Source organism: Platalea leucorodia (assembly GCF_965183815.1).
Source record: "Platalea leucorodia genome assembly, chromosome: 3".
In the NCBI taxonomy this organism is placed as follows: domain Eukaryota; kingdom Metazoa; phylum Chordata; class Aves; order Pelecaniformes; family Threskiornithidae; genus Platalea; species Platalea leucorodia.
The window spans coordinates 85,302,181-85,319,919 of record NC_138825.1 but is presented as its reverse complement, the minus strand read 5'-3'; the positions used below and the strand labels follow the sequence as shown (position 1 = coordinate 85,319,919).

At 37.3% G+C, this 17,739-nt stretch overlaps 1 protein-coding gene across 4 annotated transcripts in view; it reads right to left on the bottom strand.

Moving 5' to 3' along the window:
• The window catches only part of EPHA7 (EPH receptor A7), a gene marked incomplete at both ends in the record, with an annotated part of 170,756 nt that overhangs the window by 8,121 nt on the left and 144,896 nt on the right, over positions 1 to 17,739 (bottom strand). For 2 of the 4 annotated variants that reach the window (XM_082305527.1, XM_082305528.1), the window contains 7 exons: positions 4,548 to 4,662; positions 5,847 to 6,002; positions 7,107 to 7,300; positions 11,890 to 12,039; positions 13,093 to 13,302; positions 14,293 to 14,354; positions 14,921 to 15,106. In XM_082305527.1, coding sequence (XP_082161653.1) covers positions 4,548 to 4,662; positions 5,847 to 6,002; positions 7,107 to 7,300; positions 11,890 to 12,039; positions 13,093 to 13,302; positions 14,293 to 14,354; positions 14,921 to 15,106 — 1,073 coding nt within the window. Of the gene's footprint in view, positions 1 to 4,547; positions 4,663 to 5,846; positions 6,003 to 7,106; positions 7,301 to 11,889; positions 12,040 to 13,092; positions 13,303 to 14,292; positions 14,355 to 14,920; positions 15,107 to 17,739 lie in introns of those variants that run through there. The other 2 variants (XM_082305526.1, XM_082305529.1) reach the window with 2 other exon arrangements.

The window sequence follows — 17,739 nt, the reverse complement described above, 5'->3', positions numbered from 1 at the left end:
CCAGAATTACTGTTAGGCAAGAATTTGTATTGTACTTTTCTTAAACCGGGCTTGTCATCCTGTCTGGAAACTGTTCTCTTCCACAAGCACCCTACATGTCACTTGTTTAAAATAAAACAAACAAATGAACAAAAAACACCAAAAAACCAAATGCATATGATGAGCATATCCGTTTCTAACTGCATGCAGGGAAGTAAGGAATTAAGGATATGTTAGTTCTAACATGTCACATACATATTTTGAAAAGGTGAAATGACCCTTTTTTGGCTGAATTGGCCTTCACTCCTCGCACATAGCTAGTGGACTGCTTCATGCCATTACTGGGCAACAGAATGCCAGCTGAACACACCCCTGTGGCAGGGCGTCTCGGCATTGCTTGGTATTATGGCTGTAGTGACACGATCACCGTCTCAGTAGTAACCCGAAAGTCGCAGAATTTGAATCATTCTCGAAATTGCTATATATGAATTATTTAGAAAGTTAAGGACAAATTATTATTTTTTTTATTTCAACTACTAACCAATAAATGTAAAAAAATACCAACAACAAAACAAAAATAAACCCCTTCATCCCCCACATTAAAGCAATAGTTTTTGTAACATTCAAAACAGTGGAAACTATTTACTGTATATTACTATTGGTGGAGAAAAGCAAATTTAATTTAATATCATTTTTTCAAACTCCCTCAGTGGATGCCAGAAAACTCCAGCTTAAACAAATATAAAAAACTCATTTTAAATGGAGAATAATACAGACAGAGCTCAATTATTGAGATATTAAGGGCAACATTCAGTTTGAGATACATTTAAGCATCTTTGCCTCCTGGAGATTTTTACATGACAAGGCTTTAGATAAACATGGTTTTGCAAACAGCAACTATCATATCTGATCACATAACCTCTGGACTGAAGCAGTATGTCAGCAAATATTTCTGATTATTTAAAATATTAAATAACTGTAATTTACTAGGCAGGTCTTCCTCAGAACAATCACAAGTTTTTTTCAAGAATTCATACTCATATACAAAAAGCATTTAGATGATCTGTTACAAATCTCTGAATAATAAAAAAAAAATCACCTCTTTCTGTAAGAAAGCCCAGTTTAAATACATTCTGGGACATAGTAGTAGTGGAGGAGCTGCCTTTCTACGACACTCAGCTTGCAGGGGAAATTGTAGCAGCCAAGGACATGTAGGGTAGGAATCACCTCACCTACCTTTAACTATCTAGACATTAGATGCCTAATTTAAGCTAATCATCTGCGTTCCCTCTACAGGTAATGGAGATAAGCATTCCCAGAGGGAGATTCATTCTGCTTGTCTTAGGCATCCCTCTTTTAGATGCTCGTAGATGGATAAAGTCAAGAAAGATCAGCCTCACTGACAGCCTGATAATCTGTGTTTAGTGATGTACAATTTCCAGATTCAATAAAATTAAGCCAGGACTGAGATAATTTCTTTGTTTCATCATTTAGCCTTTAATTCTCCCTCTGACCCAACTTTTTCTTCGGTTCCTCCCATGAACATCAACTTTCTCTGGCACTTTATTTTTCTTACACTGGACTATGTTTTCCTGGAACCTGGGGAACTGCAACCAACATCAATATGTTGCTGCTCTGCCAGTTACAAATCCATTTACATGCATGTGCTCTAAATTGGAGTAATGTTCTGAACAGATAGATACAATAGGAGTATTGATAGCAATTGTGCTTTCTGGGTCTACTCTACCATTTTCAAATGTGTAAAAATCTGTGGCAACATTAAGGCAATCAAGGTATATAGATGAATGCTAAAATATATTTGCTATTCAAAGAAGATGGCTTAAATCAAGAAGGAAAAATAAGGAAGAAATACCATTAGGGCCCTCACTTTTACTTGTGTGAGCCCATGTCACCACACATGCTTCGAGGCCTCTGTGCATCAGAATATTGAACAAGTCCTAAAGGTGAAGCCTGGCCTCAACTCTCTTGCATTTAGGGTTTGTGGGTTCTCAGCAATACCAGCATTGCTGCATTACACCTTTTAATCACCAAGCCCTTAGAAACAATAGCCAAGATTTATAAGGAAGCAGGTGTCTGAACTTAGACTCCTAAATTCATAGCTGGGTGCCTAAAGCAGCAGCAAAACTGAAAGCACCCTGTGCAGTTGCCCACAGATGCTCACCCCAGTAGTGAGGCACTTAGCATTTGTCATAACACAAAATAGATGTTTATTAATTAAGAGTGTTCCAACAGCTTGGAAGTGCCTTGGTCGAGTGCTTGCGTGTACTAATTTCAATATTGGGCATGCAGTCTACTCTGTGTCTTACTTCTACAGCATTTCTAGAAAATTAATTTTAATAGTTAAAAAACCATCTTGAGCTGCATACATGAAAATAACTTCATTTCTACTGAATGACAATCTAAGAGGAAATAAGAATATTCACCTTTTTTTCTTACTCTGCCCAAATCCAGGCAATAAATTAGGCTTCTCAGCATGACTGTAAAGTGCTGTGAATTGTATAAACAATCATATATGGACACTGAAAAATAAACCTTATGCACATTGCATTATAGTTCCAAAAATATATTTACAGTCTATTACAAAGATTACAAATGGAAGTGTCTATGTAACGGGATTATGCTAGTTAAAAGCTTTTTACAGATTTTCTTCAACAAAGGTGGAGGGGGGAATTAGTATAACCAAACTGATTTTTCTAATGAAACAAATAAATAAAATGACAAATATAACACTGTACAGTGATTTAAAAAGGGGGAGGAAAAAGGAGGGGGAAAATGATGCATTTAAGTTTCTGATAACTATCTTTGGTCCTAAATGTGGGAAAACACATTATGTAGCACTGAATATACGTGTTTGTTTGTGATGCTCTGCAAGTAAAATAGAAAAATATAGTGCATTTTCAATGTATTCAGAGCTCACTACACATAAATGTGTGTACAAAACAAGACAGTATAAATAAAATTTACAAGTTTTACAAAGGAACATTTACAGGGTTTTTCTTCTCTTTTTAGTTTTTTTGTGTGGATGCCCACATAATCAAACAAGACCAATTTATGACTGATCCCTGGGATCTTTCTCTATCAAAATCAATAGAAGCAGCCCAATTCTCTTTGGAAGTACAGCATTTCATTGCTGGAGTAGTTCACAATTTTCAGATTTTTTTTTAAAGCATTTCTCTCTGGTTCATATACATTCCTGCAATATCTGTAAAGACACTGTTCATTATTGCTTGTGGTAGTTATATATTTTAATCAAACAAAATTCATATATAAGTAAATGGTGTAAAAAGATATTCCGTTGAGCAACTACTCTTGCATCTGTGTTCCTGATGAATGACTGTTTTGTCTGTGTGAGCACACACATGCATGTTTGTTTAGAGCAGCAAAAGCTTGTAAAAAACTTGAAAATTTTGAACTGCCCCTTGCCTCATGCTCTACAGTTTTCATATAAAATCTATATCCTTATTCTGACAGCTGGACTGCATTCGGCTTAAACTCATATAAAATATATGCCAGCTATTTCTCTCAGGTTTGCTAAAGCAGAGTATTGAAAAAAAATGTGATGTGCTCAGATTAAATGGTTTAGGTAACACTGGAGAACTGCACCCATGTTCTGAGACACTCCTACAATCACTTGTCCATTCAATGTAATATCTCAGCAGGTTTACAGTTGTAGATCTGCATCTTATAATATATCTCACTTTCACTCTAGTCTATTAAAATCACCTTGCAAACAATTTGCTAAAAGTGCCTAGAACTACTTAGGGGTCATTATTGCTTTTCTTTTTTCTTTTATTTTTTTTTCTCTTTTATTTTCTTTTAAAAGATAGTATATGTGTAACCTTAAAAAATTCTTTAAAAAATATCAGAGCTCTTGGCAACTTGCATTTTCCTAACTCCCTGCCAATTAGCTAGCCATGTCAATACGGTGCTGATTTAACAAAAGTAAATGGCACAAAAGGATACCAAAGTTCGGACAGATATACATTGCTTGGTCATGCTTCTTAAATCTCTAGGAACTCAAATAATCCTTCAGAGGTACCCAGTGTAGTAATGTGTCATAGAATTAGCACTAAAAATGTCCAAAGATATAAACATCATACTAAAAGAAAGTCTTTATGAAGAATAAACACAAATTATTAAAAAAAGATTCAGAAATCACAGATTTAAGGAAAATATTTTGTTGAATTCAACAATAATATCATGATTTTATCTGACAAATATATTCTTTTTTAAATTTGTATGTACATTTAAAAAGTCTATTAGATAAAAAGGAGGTTAGAGAGCTCAAGGTGTTTGTATGTTTATTCAGGTAGTACTTTGTTTATTGTCACTGCTGTTTTCCTTGCCACCACTGGTGGATCCTAATTCCCTTTTCATAAATTCTGGTGGCACTTAGGAGTTCAAGTCTGTAGGTGCTTCTTGTAGCTCTTCTATTCACTGCAGGAAGGACCCAGGAAATCAAGTGTCTTCTAGCAGCACTTCATATATACTGAAGGCCAGTGCTGTTCTCTCAGTCTGTCACCTCCCTCATAAGGGAGAAATGTCTATCACACTTGGATGCCAGTGCCGTGTAAATGTAGCATTTGTGCTCTCATAGTCTGAATGCTGCTCATGATTTTCTTTTGATGACCAACCAACGTGATCCCTAAACTCATCACATCCCTGGGGAAGATAAATGCGTACATTGTTAATTTTTCAACTTAGACTGCTATTGTATGGTATTCAACTGTGAGTCAAAGCTACGTAGTGGTCTGAGCTACAGGTTTCTAACATTGAAGCTGCACTGGAACCTCAGCTCAGTACTGTGAAGTTCATATAGGCGCTGTTCAGCTTCTCAGCAAGGAGTGCAATTACATGGTAAGCGTCATGTAATTACACTGCATGTGACTCCACATCTGAGAATGAGGCCAGTATGTTTTGCACTATGATAATCTTTTATTGTGGCTTTTAAGGACACCCGAAGAAAGAAACACTTCTCTTGTAAAATACTTTGGGTGGCTTTCAGGACAAAGTTATGTATAAATACAAGATTTTGGGGATCACATTCTGCTTAAAGAGATGCCTAGAGAAACCCTTTGCATATTGACCCATACCCATCATGCAAATGAAAGAGGAGCAGCTGTTTCAATTCCACTATTACTAGTGCTACTGACCTAGTAGAAGCTTGTGGGCTCTGATGACAGCTCCCAAGCTATAGGCAGAGACCCCTAGTGATACCAGGCAGATAAAAGTAGGGTTGCAAACTTGAGAATATTGTTTAAAAACTTGTTTAGAAAAACACTGCTCTCTGTAAGAGGAATTACGTGTGTTTGGCAACCACCAGGACAAGAACGTTGTTTGTGGGATGCCAAGAAGACCTGTTTAAGATGGCAGCACCAATACAGGCCATGCTTGCCTTCAGAAACTTGTTTTGCTTCTATAGACTTTTATCCTGGTGCAAAGTCATTTCTTGCAGGACACAGACAGCCCCCAGCCAATTAGAAGAAAATTCCACATCTTCCTAGTACATATCTGGAAAAAGGTACCAATTATGTAGTGGAGGCAAAGTGGTTCTTTTCCTATACATACATATTTTGAAATGGGTCACATTCTCCCTCAAATTCTAGCCCCCTGGTGTTATTTCAATTGGTCTCAAAAGCAGGGAAAAAAATGATGCTACACATAGGTAGCAGGGTATTTGCCCTTTCATGGGATGCTCTAGTACAACATCATCAGCTGCTAAACCGGCTGGCTTAACCCCAAGTACCATGTTTGTACTCAGGGTAAAGTTTTGGACTTGAACATTGTGTATTATTTTACCTAGAAATTCCCTAAATGCAAGTTAAACATGCCCAGTACTAACTTACTCAATAGTCATCCTGGCAACTGATTCAAGAGAGTTGTAGCCTGCTGCTGTGAAATTATCCTTATATCTTTCCATCTTAATAGCTTGTAACCATTCGCCTACGGAGCAGAAAGTGGTAAAATCGGGAGTGTTCTGGTCCAGAAGAGGGCTAATTGGTCTACGGAGAAGGAAAAAGGAAAGTAAGTTGTTTCCAAAGAGAGTAAAACATCAGGGAGTATTTATCAAGGTGAGAGTCAAATAAGTTCGGGGTATTAAAAATGTCAAGAGTAGAAACAATAGGCCTTTATACACAGCTTAGATTAGTCCGCGAATAGCTCTTGACTACTCTGTAGCTCACAATATTTCCTAAGCTTATTCACATAAAAGACGAAAGGTCAGAGTGAGCAAAATCAGCCTAATGGACTATTACCAACAGAAAATCAACCTTATTACCTAGCATGACAGCAGCTGCAACTAAAGTTGCTGAGTAAAATAAAGATGCTATTCTTTTAAGCATCTTAGAAAATATAGTAGTAGCTATTCCCATTATTCAATTGGATGCGACAAAACAAAGACAAGAAAAGATCAGAGACACAAAGTAAGTTGCTTAAGGTCACATAGCAAATCAGTCAGTAGAAGAACCGGGAGCAGAACACAGGCCAGTTGATTCCCTAGTGTAGTGATCTAGCTAGCAGATGAAAAGATTACGATTAAATAATTCACCTGAAAATTATGAAGAAGCCATTAAAAGCTACACCATGAAACACAATGAGATGCAGTCACTGAAAGGAGTTAAAGCCAGAAAATGAAAGATAAAAATCTAGAGTGTAGCAATGTCAAAGTACATTGGCCAAGCATGAGTATTATTAATTACTATTTCTACTGTAGCAGTTCCTAGGGCAAGGGATGCATCATATAAAACTACAGTAGATGATGATCCTTGCCCTCCAGACTTCATAATTTTAAGAAACAAGGAAAACAAAGACTGCTAGTGGTGAGAGTGTGGAAAGAGTGACGAGCAGGCAGTAGTTTACTGAGAAGTGTATTAGTTCCGTGATATTTACTTTCTTTATTTTGGCTAGTTTTTAAGAAAGTCCTTTTCGGCTTTGTTCAGCATGGTAAAAAAGAAGGGCAAATGAGGGAAGGGAAGAACAGGGAACAGGAGGAAGGAGGAACTGAAGGACACATGGAGTAAGTGTGAACCAAAACCAGCCACCAAGCAGAACATCCAGAACTCAGTCACGTGCACCATCATATGAATGCATACTAAAGCTTTTCTTACCTGCTACAGGTTCCCAGTGGGGTTTTCAAGCTGTTTGGGTTTCTAATCATTTTGTCCAGAATACCAACTATCTGCTCAAACTTTGGCCTTTCACCACGTTCTTTCTGCCAACAATCTAGCATCAGCTGGTGTAGTCCTGCTGGGCAGTCCATGGGTGCTGGCAAACGATAGCCTTCTTCAATAGCTTTTATAACCTAGTAGCCAACATAGTTAATCATTTGTCATCAAGAGATATTTAAGAAATATATATTGCTACACTGTTCAAGAAATAAAAGAAGAAAAAAAAATCAATAAACTAAAATTTGCCATCAGTGTTGCAAAAATATGAGTCTGTTGTTTTGACACTAGCCTTCATGTTTTCAAATAATTTCCCTGACTTTATCTTTGGGTTTATTAAGCGTATTGTTCTATATGTGCAGAGCATAGCTATATTACCTAGTCAACTGAGCAGCAGGGAACAACAATTAAATTCACCAAGGGAGCAACAGATAGATTGATAAATGGAGTTATTTCAGAAAGCATTATTACTTGCCCCAAGGTTTTTATGAAAGAGTTTGTGGTAGAAGCAACTGACTTGAAAATGGATAGGGATCTGTGCATGCACATATAAAATACAAAAAGCCTGAAGAGATTATAAAAGGATCCAAGAAAAATGTTTAGCAGACAGAAATTGTTAGGGAAAAAAGTTGTATTCTATGTCTAGCCATGTTACATTAATGATAAAGTAGCAGAAATGTGCCCTGTGATAGAGGAAAACCTGGCTGAATGGTATTTTAATATATCACCTAAACAGAAAGTTAGATTTAATAAGAGATGCTGCTAGATGATGATATGATCAAAGGAGAGCATAAATGTCTGAACCAAGAATTACACCCACCCGTTGACTTCCGTAGTCAAGTCCATTTGGATTTAAATGAAAAATAAAAATGTGTAAAGTAAAATCACAGTAACCTGCTGTAAAGCTTGAGGGCAGGATAAGAAAGCACACCAGGAAGGAAAGCAGATAAGAAAGGCTTGTGAAAAAGGGCTAAACCACCATTCATGGGGGATCTCAAGTATACTGACATTGACTGACATAGCAGTATTAGAATTGCTAAAGAAGGGTGCTTGCTCCTGAAGGATAGCACATACGACTGTCTTCTCCCTCGGTTTGTACAGAAAGCAAGATCAGAAGCTGTTCTGGATGTAGCCCTAGGAAGTAGATCTGGTATGACAAATAAAGTTGGTGAATATCCAGGGTTTAGTGAAAATAATAACCTCAGATAGAAAATATTCCATAGGTTGTGTGAGAAAATGCAAAAGCAGTGGACTGCAAAGTAGATAGAACTGCAAAGAATACAAAATGACCTTCAAAACCTGGCTGAAATCCATGATTGTATCAAAACCTTTTGCAGAAACAAAGTTTTGTGAAAAGAGGAGGCATAGCCCAGTGGTAGGGCACTTACTGCAGGTTTGTGTCACAGAATGTCCTTCCAACCTCAGGGTAGTTGCCTCATCTCCCTGGGCCTCAGCTTTCTAGCTATACATTTAGAATGAAAGTACTGTCCTACAACTCAAAAATGACTGAGAAATATTCATTTCCTGCAGTAACATCCACACCTTGAAGAATGAGTGTGGTGACCTTTTAGAGACAGTGAAGTTATCTGTCAGACAGGGTGGGGAGCGAGGACTTCTGCAGAAGAACAGGGAAATTGGAAGAAAAATACTATACAGGAAAGAAAACATTAAAAGTAAGATTTAAGACCTTTTAGATCAGTATTAATAGGAAAAAGAAGAACAGCTCCTTACACTTAGAAGTAGCAGTGGAATAAAACTGGAAAACAGGCTACAGTGTGTATAAGACAACTGGTGTGTTATGAAAAGTAATGCAGAAATTTCTCACCTTCTAAAAGGTAAAAGGTATTAAACCCTTTGTGCATAATTCATATGATTTACTACAAACAAAACAGTTGCTTAAGAAGTCAGAATGCAGAGACAACCAATGAGGAATTGAAAAGCAGATAACACCAACAGCAACACAACCACCAAAATATCTAAGAGTCTTAGAACTGGCAAACCATCTAGATAAGACTATATCCAAGAGTGTAAGGCATAGTGAAAACATGAATGAAAGGATCATGAACATGTTTATTACAATCTGCAGAGAAACCTGAAGAGAGGTGGGAATCAAGATGATGATACTATTTTTAAAAGGCTTTGGGGATACTGCAGAATCAGCTTCTTTGATGAGTATTCTGAGCAAGAAGGATGAAACCGGGAAATATAAAATAATGAGTTAGCTAGAGATGGATGGAATTGCTGGGAATATCCAAAACATTGAAAAAACATTCTAAAATATTGATAAGTAAAGTTTCTTTTTTTAAATAAGAAAAGTTTATACAAAACTCAGGCCCTTTGAAGGGCCTGACAAGTAGACACTACAAGTGTCTACTCTGATAAGAAAGGTGGGGGGTGGGGTTCCCAAAATCAGTACTCGGAGGTAATTAAATAGATGCAGGAATTTTTTTTTTTAAATAAGCAAAGCTACAAAGAGAACACAGCTGGAGTTCTTACTAATAGAATTGATTTATATTATTTACACTTCCCACAATTTGTTTTTCAAATTCTGCTTTTGCTGCAAAAAGAGAAAAACGGAATACTGTTAAGAGTCAAGTATGCTTTTATCATAATCAGGCTATCTGAGGATGTAAAGTAGATTAGAAGAGGGCCAGGTCTGTTCACTGTATATACTGGTTGCCAACAAAGAAGTATTAAATACAGGTAACTGGACAAAGTAATGTTACCACTGTGCTTCTGGGTATATAATACTAGTACAAATTAATAATCATAATAATGGTAATAAATCTAGGAGTATAGCAAAGAAAAAATATGTAAACCTAAGCTCTTGCCCTTTTCTGAAGAACTAATCTGCACTAGGGTCAGTAACTGAATGAGATCAAGAACTAGCAAACACCAGCAGTCTAATAGGGGAATAGCATAAAATGCAGCAGTTTGAGGGCTACTGTTACCAGCAAGGATTAAGCTGAGGGGAGCTCACTGCTCAGAGAAGTTGGGGGGACTCTGTGTACCATCTCTGCTCAGCCCACTGTGTCTCTGCAGGGGGCTTGTAAGATGAGTGCTCTTCTGGTGCACCCTAGCTCCTGGTTGCTGCTAAAAGGAGGACTTTTGCTTAAAAAGAGATTGCAACACAAACTTGTATCCTCCATCAGTCTAAAATAATGACTTAAAGTAAGAGGGGCAGAATTAAAGAAATGCCATCTAAAGATGCAAATTCAGGGAGATGTATTTTTTAGGAGATCTGATCTGGTCTATGACTACACCCACATCCACTTTTAGGCAAAATGATACACTTAAGATATATAAACTGCCTGAGTGTATATGCAAAATTAGAAGAGACACATTTAGCATTTTTTATTCCAGTTAAATACTCCCATTGGTAACTGTGAAGGAGAATAAATAACTAATCGTAAAATGATTCTAAATTTTGCATCATAGATTTATCTATGGGATTGGTAGGATGCGTGTATGTTTTGGGAGGTATGTTTCAGGACACGCTTGAAGATCACAGCATACAAGAATATTTGAAATTATTTTACTGAGTAATTGATGCATCTTTTGACTATGTGCTATCGAATATTATTATGTAAGATGCTAAAAGAGATGAAACTGCAAGAAGTGGTAATTAGCTGTTTTATGAAAAAGGTTCATTCATGTGCTTTACTTGCAGTTTTCAACAGAAGGAATACTTTTCAAAATCCAACAAGAAGCATGAAGATACCAAAATTTCTCCCCTATTTAAAAGTTCTTCCTTATTGTTCCCTGAAAGATAGGTAAGGTTTGCCTTTGAGGCATCTTATATTCCTGTCAGACTTCTTTTATGTTTGAATCTAGTACAGAAGGAAGGTGTCAAAAGAAATGAAACTCTACTGGGTGTCTAGGGAATGTAAATATTTCTCTTTCTCTGCCCCAAGGACTTGTTTGCCCATATTTTGACAGTCCATGAAATCTTTGACACTGAGACCTGTCAAATATTAACAACTTTGCACTGTGCCAAACTGACTCATCATTTACACTTTTATCTTTTTTTTCAACTTTGATGTCGATCATTCAATGAAAAAATAAAATAATAACAAAAAAAAACCCTCAAGCCCCTGACCTGAAGAACTTTAAATGAGACTCTTTCTGACATCTTTCTCACCTGCATAGGTTTTTCCTGTGTACTTTCTATATTAATAGATACACTTGTCAGAAATCAAGATTAACACCCATCTGTTCTATTACTGCTGACCTGTTGCTCTGGGTCATATTTTATGCAAACAAGCGTATTGTTAAATCAGCATAATTAACTTGAAAAAGCCAAAGTAGGTCATTAACTGCCACTCAGATTTTTACTAACTTTTTTCAACTGATTAATCATTGCTCTGATGTCAGAAACCTTAGAATTATTTTTTATTGGAAAAAAAATTAATTCCTTCTATGCTTAAGTGTAATAAAGTGAAGAGCACATATTACTATTTTTGATGTTCTTATTGTACTTGATACTCGGGACAGAAACCTACAACATCCACATGGCAGAAGAACAATTTAGAGATTTAGGTAAAAAGTGAAAGTTCTATAACTTTTACATTTTGTGAGAACCCTACAGCATTTTGATAAATCTTATTTCTAAACCAACATTTTATGCATGTATAGCGAAACACATATGTATGTGTTTACAATATGTAATTTTTGTTTTTCTAACACACACATGCTCATGCTCACAAACAGACAAAGTATAACCTACGTCTTGATTTGACATGTCCCAGTAAGGCCGTTCTCCATAAGACATTACTTCCCACATAACTATTCCATAACTCCACACATCACTGGCTGATGTAAATTTGCGGTACTGGATGGCCTCTGGAGCTGTCCATCTCACTGGAATTTTTCCACCCTATGAAAAAAAAAAAGAAAAGAAGGAAGTTTTCTTTTTTCTCCACAAAATTTCCATATCATCTTCTGTAGAGTGCATTTATAATTATTTCCATCAACATCAAATGCAGCACTTATCTACTATTGTTGACCAATTACAGAATTTTCAAAGGAGTCTAAGGAAGTTTAGGCTCTTAAAACACTTTGACCATAGAAACTTAGACACCTGTCTAAGCTAAATTGGATGCATTTCTCTGGAAGGATATCTATTGATTTTAAGGGGCTGCTTAGATATCTGATTTACACTAGTCATTTAACTCCTGGCTGGCTGAAGCTAGGTGAGAGAAATCTCATCCTGTGCATATAAATCCCATTGACTTGTCATACGGCTCCTCTGAAATCTGTCTGACATTTTTAAACCAGAATTCCACTTAGACCCCAGCAGCAGGAGTGATAGCTGTGAACACCGGTGCGGTTTCCTGGATCCTTGTGCCTGTCGGAGCAGATTCCAGGGGCCCCTCCTTCCCTCAGCATGCGAAAATAGGTACAGCGAGGCCTCACAGGTGGGAAAGTGGAGCTGGCTCAACAAAAGAATAAAGACCATAGTGTGCCCAATGAATGCTTATTTAAGAAAAGAGTCCCACCCAAAACCAAGGGAAAATACAGGAGTTGAGCTTTGTCACAGTCTAGCCTCAAGCTAGTCAACTTTTTGGTGAGATAAAATCTAGTCTGATAAATACTAATAGCCTACAAATATTTTAATTGACTCATAGTAAATGAGATGATTAAAATTTTTATGGCTAAAACTTCTGTATTTGTACAAACAGAAAATCATGAGGAAGGGAATAATGAAGATACTGTGCAAAATTTTTAGAACTTTACCAAATAAAAATGTATATTCTTACAAACATATCAGTCCCTAATTAGAGCCAGATTTCTGCAGACTCTTTTTCCTTTTGACTGGTTAACTTTTCTCAAGCAATTAATGTATTTCTCTTATCTATACTCTCTAGAAGATATGCTTCTTCTTAATAATCACATCTCAAAACTACTAAAACCCATTGATTTCTCTTACGGTAGTAGTGTAGACGGCCTCTGGATCATCCTCTATAACTCTGGAAAGTCCAAAGTCTGACACTTTACAAACAAGGTTGCTGTTGACAAGAATATTGCGTGCTGCAAGATCCCTGTGTACATATCCCATATCGGCCAAATATCTCATTCCAGCAGCAATTCCTCTTAACATTCCCACTAGCTGAATGACTGTAAATTGCCCATCATGTTTCTGGAGGGAAGAAAGGAGCAGCAATTCTTGTTAGTATAGCTGAGAAGAGAAATAAGAATTAGTTTTACAACTTTAGCTTTCTACTTATTTGCTACTTCTGTGGCAATTCATCCTGGGGCAAAGAAACTCACTTCAAACACAAGTTTTATTTTCTTCAGAGATAAAGCAGTACATCCAGTTAAGAAATGTGTGAGTAGTTAATGTACTAGAAGTAACAAAAGTTGCTAATCACTATAAATTTCTGGCTAAGTCATGGCAAGTCTTTTCTAAGAGAGATTACCTGATGCACAGCTCTTTATAGTTTGCCTCTATACTCTTCATCTCTCATCATAATTATTTGTATCAAGAAAATAAGAACTATCTCCTTTTGGAACCCTAGTTACTGATAATTTTATTCATAGCTTGGAGTTTATCTAACAAACATAATCTTTCTCTTCTCTATAGAGTGTTTATACATCATTTCACCCTGTCCTGTACACTTGGTAAGGAGTCAGAACTGGCCAGTTCAGAACACACGCTCAAAAAATGCTGAATTGTTGTGAACTTGCATTTCTTTTTCCTTTGTTCTCTTAAACACGACCCTAGTTCATTTAGTGATTCTTGTATGCTGCTTTCCACCATGCTGACACAATAAAATTCTGCTCTCAAAAGCCAGAAGATTGGGCTTCAGGTATCAAGTTGTTTTAACTTCAGCTGGTGGCAATAATAAAACCCACCATGTCTATGCCACATTAAATCACTTAAATTCCTAGAATGTTCCCTGTCTGATCCTCTCATTTCTGACCTGGTTTTGCTGAAATAATGTAGAGAACTGCTAGTATTTGTCAAGCTCCATTTCAGCCCGAAAAGCATTTTAATTATATGAATATCATGCATGTACATGTACATATATGCACACATATAAAACCATATTTTTTAAAGTGGCAATATACAATGTAATATATATGTTAATTAAAATATGTTTGTATATATTTTCATTTTGGTACTCACCCTAAGAAATGCATCTAAGGCCCCATTTTCCATATATTCTATTACAATCATGACTGGCTTCCCTGAAAGAAAAGAAGACAGATTTTGTTTGAGAAACTGTAACACAAATGGAGTGCCTTTTTTTGATAAAACACATGTTATTCCTTTGAAGGACTGAATCATTGAGACAATGAACATTTCTGAGGCCTCCAGCACTGTTACTGAGCTCTAATAAGTTCTTAAATGTCTGTATGGAACATGGTCATGATTCACAAAATTAAACCATACAAATCAAAATGTCAGTGTGTTCTCCTAACTCCTGCTGTGTGAACAGAACTCTGGAATAATGACACTTCAGATAATATGAAAGGACATAAGAAACCTTATCTCTCTGCATGGTCTTTGAGGCTAAATGAAACTATAAAAATAATATATTTCAAAGTACTTCATGTTTTAATCATGCGTGCATCTTAATTTTTTTCCTCAGGTTGTAGCATAAAGTAAGTATTGTTTTAGTTAGTTACACATCAGGAGAAAATCCATTAGGAGTGTGCAGCCTGTTTATAATTTGAATCTTTGACCATGAATAAGCTAAAGTAATTTCTGCCATTATGTTGTTATTTGACTAACAGATCAAGCTGCTGCTTACCTCTGGTAACGACCCCTTCTAAGTGAACAACGTTGGGGTGGTCAAACTGTCCCATGATGCTTGCTTCACACAGGAAATCTCTCCTTTGCTTTTCAGTGTAGCCAACTTTCAGAGTTTTTATGGCTACTGCAACATCTCTCTTGCCAGGGAGCTTTAGACGCCCACTGCACACTTCACCAAACTCTCCTAAAATCAAGTAGATCAACACTGAATTACTCCAACTATAATATCAATATTCTTTTTAGGCCTTCATTCAACTAGCCACCTATGTGTTTAAATTTAACATATAAATGTTCATATTTGAAACGGATTACTTTTAGGAACACAAAGACAGGCATGTGCTTTAAATGAATTGCTGACTAAGTACCTTATGGAGTAAACACTTTACGTTACACCAATCTACAGGACTGTTATTTGAATCTTTTAAGAGACTTGTTAGTAATTTGTTATATTTTTTTCAAAAATAGGAAATAAAAATTAAGTAGCTTTCATAAGAAAATACTATTACAGAAATAGTAACACCATTTCTAAGTGAAAATGTCATTCTGTTCTACATGGTTTCCTTGCTATCTTTAGATTTGATGGGTTTTTCCTTTCAAAAGGCAGCTTTCAGAGCTCTTTCAGAGCTGTTTTTAATTTAACATCGTTATGGTGTTAAATGAAGCACTACATTATTACCTTCAAGCAGGATAATTTACTTTGCAGATTATGAAATGAAAGGTGTGACTTATAATAATTTTGTTACATTAAACAAACACAAGCAAATGCTGGAAGTTTGTAAAAGGATTCTAAACTAACAGACAATTGGAACTTGAAGCAGCATGTGAAAAAAATGACCAAACAGCCAGCAAGAATACCAGAAAAAAGCCTCAACAACCATAATTTGGGAGAGAAGTAATTGGACTCCATCAGACAGGAAAGAGGATGGAAGCATGCGAGATGTGGAGCTGAATGGCAAAACATCTACCTCACTATTATTGAGATTGTGAAAGATTTGATTGTCCCTTGCCTTACAGCTGTGTCAGCAGAGAGAGAAAAAGATACCCCTTATTCTGTAGCTAAGAAGAAAAATCCCTTGGGATATATAGGAGAAAAGGGTAGCAACATATACTGAATAAAGGGGAACACCTCTTTAAAAAGAGAAAGATTCATCACAAAAATATTTAATAATCTGGTACTTTGCAAATTTATCTGGAGTACGGGAGATATAGATCCAAGTCCCTCCTCCAAATCAAATCAAGTCTGAAATTTATCTCCTGCATAACTGTGGAGTGCCTTAACATTAAGTTATTAAGTGTACACAAGTATGCAGACACACCTACATCCAAGACATGTTTTAAGGTGAGTGCTGAAGAAAATGATTGAATTAGGAAAGACTAACAGAGAGAGTTTGATTAGAGAATCCCTTTGGGACATAGGCTGAGGTCCTGAGAAACCTGTTGAGGTCAGGACTTAAGTGCACATACACACTGGTAAGGCGTCTGGCTGGCAGTGGAGAGGGAGGTATGCCTGGAAATGGGGCCGAATGCCTGAAGAGGTAGAAGTTGAAGTGCCCTAATAGATGAGTTCTGAGAAATCTTGTTTAGGACACTGTCACCATTCCAACACTACTGTTCTCCTGTCACCCCCAACAGCAGAGCTTAGAGAAGGACAAAGGCAGTGCCTGGGCCTCAGCTTCACAGTTCTCCATCCAGAAGGGTAGAACTTTCGCCAGACCTTAGTATTTCCTACAGACTTGTTTGGGTAAATCTCTAGTCAGCATGGTTGGCTTTACAAATCTCATAGGAGATGACTGCATACAGAATCAAATGCCTCTCCCTCCTGTTCTATCCTAGCTGAATTAAGGTTAGCTCAAATCAACTCCATATACCTCTGTTAACACCACGCTGTACCTGAGCTAATTGGCCAGACAGAGTACAACTGTTCCTGCCTGCACATGTGAGGTATTAGCCTCAACCATCCTTGGGCAGTGGAGTTGTGGTCTGAATATCCATCTCATAGCTATGAATACCATGAGGCATAGCTGTTACATACATAACAACTAGCTGCTCATGCCCTTATCTTGGTGCCTTAACCTCCCTCCTGCACTTCATTAGCAATATGGATGACTATTAATGAATGCACCACTCACCTCAATCATGGCTCCTAGCCACAAGAGCTTGCTAAAGCATAACAATTTTCTCTAGCAGTACCTTCCAAAATTGTTTTTGTTCCATGCCGGAAACAAGACCTGAGTTTGTGTGTGTGCGTGTGTGTATGTGACACTTCAGAGCCAGATAATTAGGGTACTTGGCATGGGAGACATAGAATCATAGAATCATTAAGGTTGGAAAAGACCCTTAAGATCATCGAGTCCAACCGTTAACCTATCACTGCCAAGTCCACTGCTAAACCATGTCCTCAAGCACCACGTCTACCCTCCAGGGTCTATACCTCCAGGGACAGAGACTCAACCACTTCCCTGGGCAGACTGTTCCAATGCCTGATTACCCTTTCGGTGAAGAAGCTTTTCCTAATATCCAACCTAAACTTCCCCTGGCGCAGCTTGAGGCCGTTTCCTTTTGTCCTATCGCTTGTTACTTGTGAGAAGAGACTGACCCCCACCTCACTACAACCTCCTTTCAGGTAGTTGTAGAGAGCAATAAGGTCTCCCCTCAGCCTCCTCTTCTCCAGGCTAAACAACCCCAGCTCCCTCAGCCACTCCTCATAAGACTTGTGCGCTAGGCCCTTCACCAACTTCGTTGCCCTTCTTTGGCCACGCTCTGGCACCTCGATGTCCTTCTTGTAGTGAGGGGCCCAAAACTGAACACAGTACTCGA